The sequence below is a fragment of the Triticum aestivum genome, chromosome 1A, assembly GCF_018294505.1.
Source record: "Triticum aestivum cultivar Chinese Spring chromosome 1A, IWGSC CS RefSeq v2.1, whole genome shotgun sequence".
NCBI lineage: Eukaryota > Viridiplantae > Streptophyta > Magnoliopsida > Poales > Poaceae > Triticum > Triticum aestivum.
The window spans coordinates 367,801,149-367,804,302 of record NC_057794.1 but is presented as its reverse complement, the minus strand read 5'-3'; the positions used below and the strand labels follow the sequence as shown (position 1 = coordinate 367,804,302).

Sequence of the window (3,154 nt, the reverse complement as noted above, 5' to 3'; positions counted from 1 at the left end):
GAACATGGAGATTTATCATTTGTGTGTGAAAGAAAACGAGGTTAAACGAGACTCAGATAAAGAGAGCGAGATTGAGCGAGTGTGGCCCGCTGTGCGGAAGAAAGAGTGGGACAGTCTCGAGGGAGTGACCTAGATAGACAACGTGCGTGCGTGCGCACGAGAGGTTGGGGGGCTAGATAGGCAATGCATGTATTTAGCGCGAGAGGGTGAGAGGGAGAGGGAGAGAGAGCTCGGCATGGAGTGCAATGGCGGGTGTGTGAGGTAAATACATTTCGTAACATAGTAAAAAGAGATTGTGTAGTTTAGAGTTAGAGATCGAAATATGAAGAGAAAGAATGGTTGTGTGTTGGAAACTGATAGCTTCCTAAGGTGGTTAAGAGAGGAAGATTGATCGATCTTGGAAGTATGTAGCGTGTGTGCGGGGGCTAAAAACAATATTTGAATGTAGATAATACGAGACTTAATATCGATATTTCAATTCAGTGTATATCGTAAGATTTGAACTGAGTCCATGCATATGGGTAATTATTTCGAATTCGTGCCATATTAGGTTTCGAAAAGTTAACATTGACTCGATTTATTGTGTTATTTTATAAGTTGTATATTTAAAAAAAATTTGAGGAGAGGTCGTATATTGAGAAACCTTTTTTAAAAAATCCATCCAAAAGTTTTCTCAATAGAAAAACCAACAATGGGCCGGCCCATACAGAGGACGAGGCGCGCGGGAGGGTACGCCGATAAAACGGAACGCCGCCGCCTCCTTTACTCTTTCCAGTGCGCGACATGGCCTCCCAGCCACCGCCGCCGCCGCCGCCGACTCCGAAGAAGAAGAAGAAATCCCCGTCACCCGCTCCCACCACCATATGCGCCCTCGGCGACGACCTTCTGCGCGAGGTATTCCTCTGCCTCCCCTCCCTCCCGAGCCTCGTTCGCGCCTCCCTCACCTGCCGCCCTTTTCTCGGCGCCGTCCGTTCGTCGCCTGCATTCCGCCGCCGGTTCAGCGACCTCCACTCGCCCCCGCTCCTAGGAATCTTCCTCAGCATCCACGACCCCGCCTTGCCAGCCTTTGCGCCCACCCGCCGCCTCTCCGACGTGGACCACGCCGCCGCCATCCGCGGCGCCGATGTCTTCCTTACCCTGCTCCCCGAAGACGATAAGGACGCCGATCGCGAGTGGGCAATGGAAGACTGCCGCGACGGATATGTCGTTCTCGTCAACTGGGGAATCAAGCAAATGGCTGTCTACGATCCCCTCACACGGGCCCTGGATCTCTTCTCCGCGCCACCGGACAAGATCTGCAGCGGCATGCACGTTGAGTTCCACATGCTCGGCTCTGAAGAATGCCACGGGGAGTTCCGCGTTGCCTCTGTCTGTCATGACGAGTGGGGGGCGCAAGCTGCCGTGTTCTCATCAGATAGCAGAGAGTGGCAGGTTTTCCCGTTTTCAGAGGATGGTCACTGCAATCATGATGGTACAATGGTGAATGGGTTTCTTTATTGGACATTTACAAGCGGAGCCAATATCCTTGTGCTGAACACCGCTACACTGTAATTCTCGCAAATCAATCCGCCGCTGCATATGGAAGGGCAAGGGGAATTTAGGACGCAGCTCCTCTGACGTACGGCGCACTCGCTGACGTGTGGACCCGGACCCACGCGTGAGTGGCCCAACGTCAGGTGGCCGTACGTCAGGGGATCCGGCTCCGGGAATTTAAGCCTGGTGAGACCAAGGATGGGAGGCCCTGCTTGGTTTGCACGGTTAAATTCACGCTTGTTGTCCCGGATGACGACGACGTTGATAGATGGATCCTGGATAAGACATTACCGATGCAGGATGCGATCACTCTGCACGATGATTGTGCTCTCAATGTTGTGGCGATTATCGGTGGTTTGGTGTATTTTTCTACTTCTTGTGAGACGCATTCGAATTCTTGCTTTTTCATGTCCTTCTGCCTTGAAACAGAGGAGCTGAATAAGCTCTGCCCTGTCACTCCCTACCCTATTCGTTCCTATCCGTACATCATGGCGTTCCCTCCTTCATTGATATGTAATAAGGTGAACCCTCAACCTGAAGGAGCTTGACTAAGCGGAAGAACAAAAACTGGAACCAGATAATGTTACTTTCTCGCTATAGAGTAAACCAAGATGTCCGAGTGTTGTTGGGAATTGTCCGTCATTTGTGTAACCTTATCTATATCTATATCTATACCTATACCTATTATATATATACCTACCTTACTAATAAAGCAAGGTGATATTCTTAGTTTCGTCCCGCATCTAATTCTACGTTACATGAAATACACAAGGTGGTACTAAACCGCGGAGCCAAGTTTCGTTAAAAAAGTTCCGGGCCTGTGTTCGTTCTCTTTGGGTCGTACGTACGTCAATATCAATATATGTAAATTGCATGGGCCGACATGGGCCTAATCCACACATTTTTTGGCGTTTTGGGAGGAGCGAAAAAAAAAAGACCAGCCGAGTGAGACTCGGACACAGGACCTCACCGGCCGTGGAGAGGACCGCAGCCAACTGAGCTAGCAAGCTCTTCGAAAATAAAAAGGGTTCTTCATACAATTCTCATATCGATATTTTATATCAAAGCTCACCAATTTATATAGATTTGCAAGTAGTCTTAAATATCAGCAAGTCACCTCAAAAAACAAAAAACAGAGGAAACAACGTGCCAAAGGAGAGAAGAGTACATATAAGAGGTCACATGCACGACACAAACATGTTGGATTGACTCTAATTACAAGGATTTGTGGGCTTGCCATTGCCTGATTGGCTCTAATTAAATTAACTGAGATTTGAGGACATGATAAAAGCATATATGCAGGACCCGGCGCATATGCATGTACGCTGGTTGTGGTTCTAATAAATGAAATTGTGGGCTGCCATGGCTTATTGGTATGCATGCACTTGTGTTCATATCAAGGCATCAATTTTCTCTCCCGTTGCAACGCACGGGCATTTGTGCTAGTCATGTATCAATATCATTAATAGCTGACATGATAGTGTTTTTGTTACTCAAAAGTGGCTGAAGCTCACTTCTATGTTTAGAAGAAGCATTCTATGGGGATCTCCGATATTTCCTAAATGCATCGAGAAACTCACATGGTTCTAAGTTACTTTCTAGCCAGATTGCTTAAGGTCTC

At 47.9% G+C, this 3,154-nt stretch overlaps 1 protein-coding gene across 1 annotated transcript; it reads left to right on the top strand.

Annotated features, from left to right (window-relative positions):
• The first annotated feature begins 756 nt into the window (after positions 1–756).
• Positions 757–1,941, top strand: LOC123130838 (uncharacterized). Its single transcript, XM_044550665.1, has 2 exons — positions 757–1,597; positions 1,711–1,941. Exon 1 carries the CDS (start codon positions 784–786, stop codon positions 1,549–1,551), a length of 768 nt encoding a protein of 255 aa, XP_044406600.1. The 5' UTR covers positions 757–783; the 3' UTR covers positions 1,552–1,597; positions 1,711–1,941.
• The last annotated feature ends 1,213 nt before the right edge of the window (positions 1,942–3,154 follow it).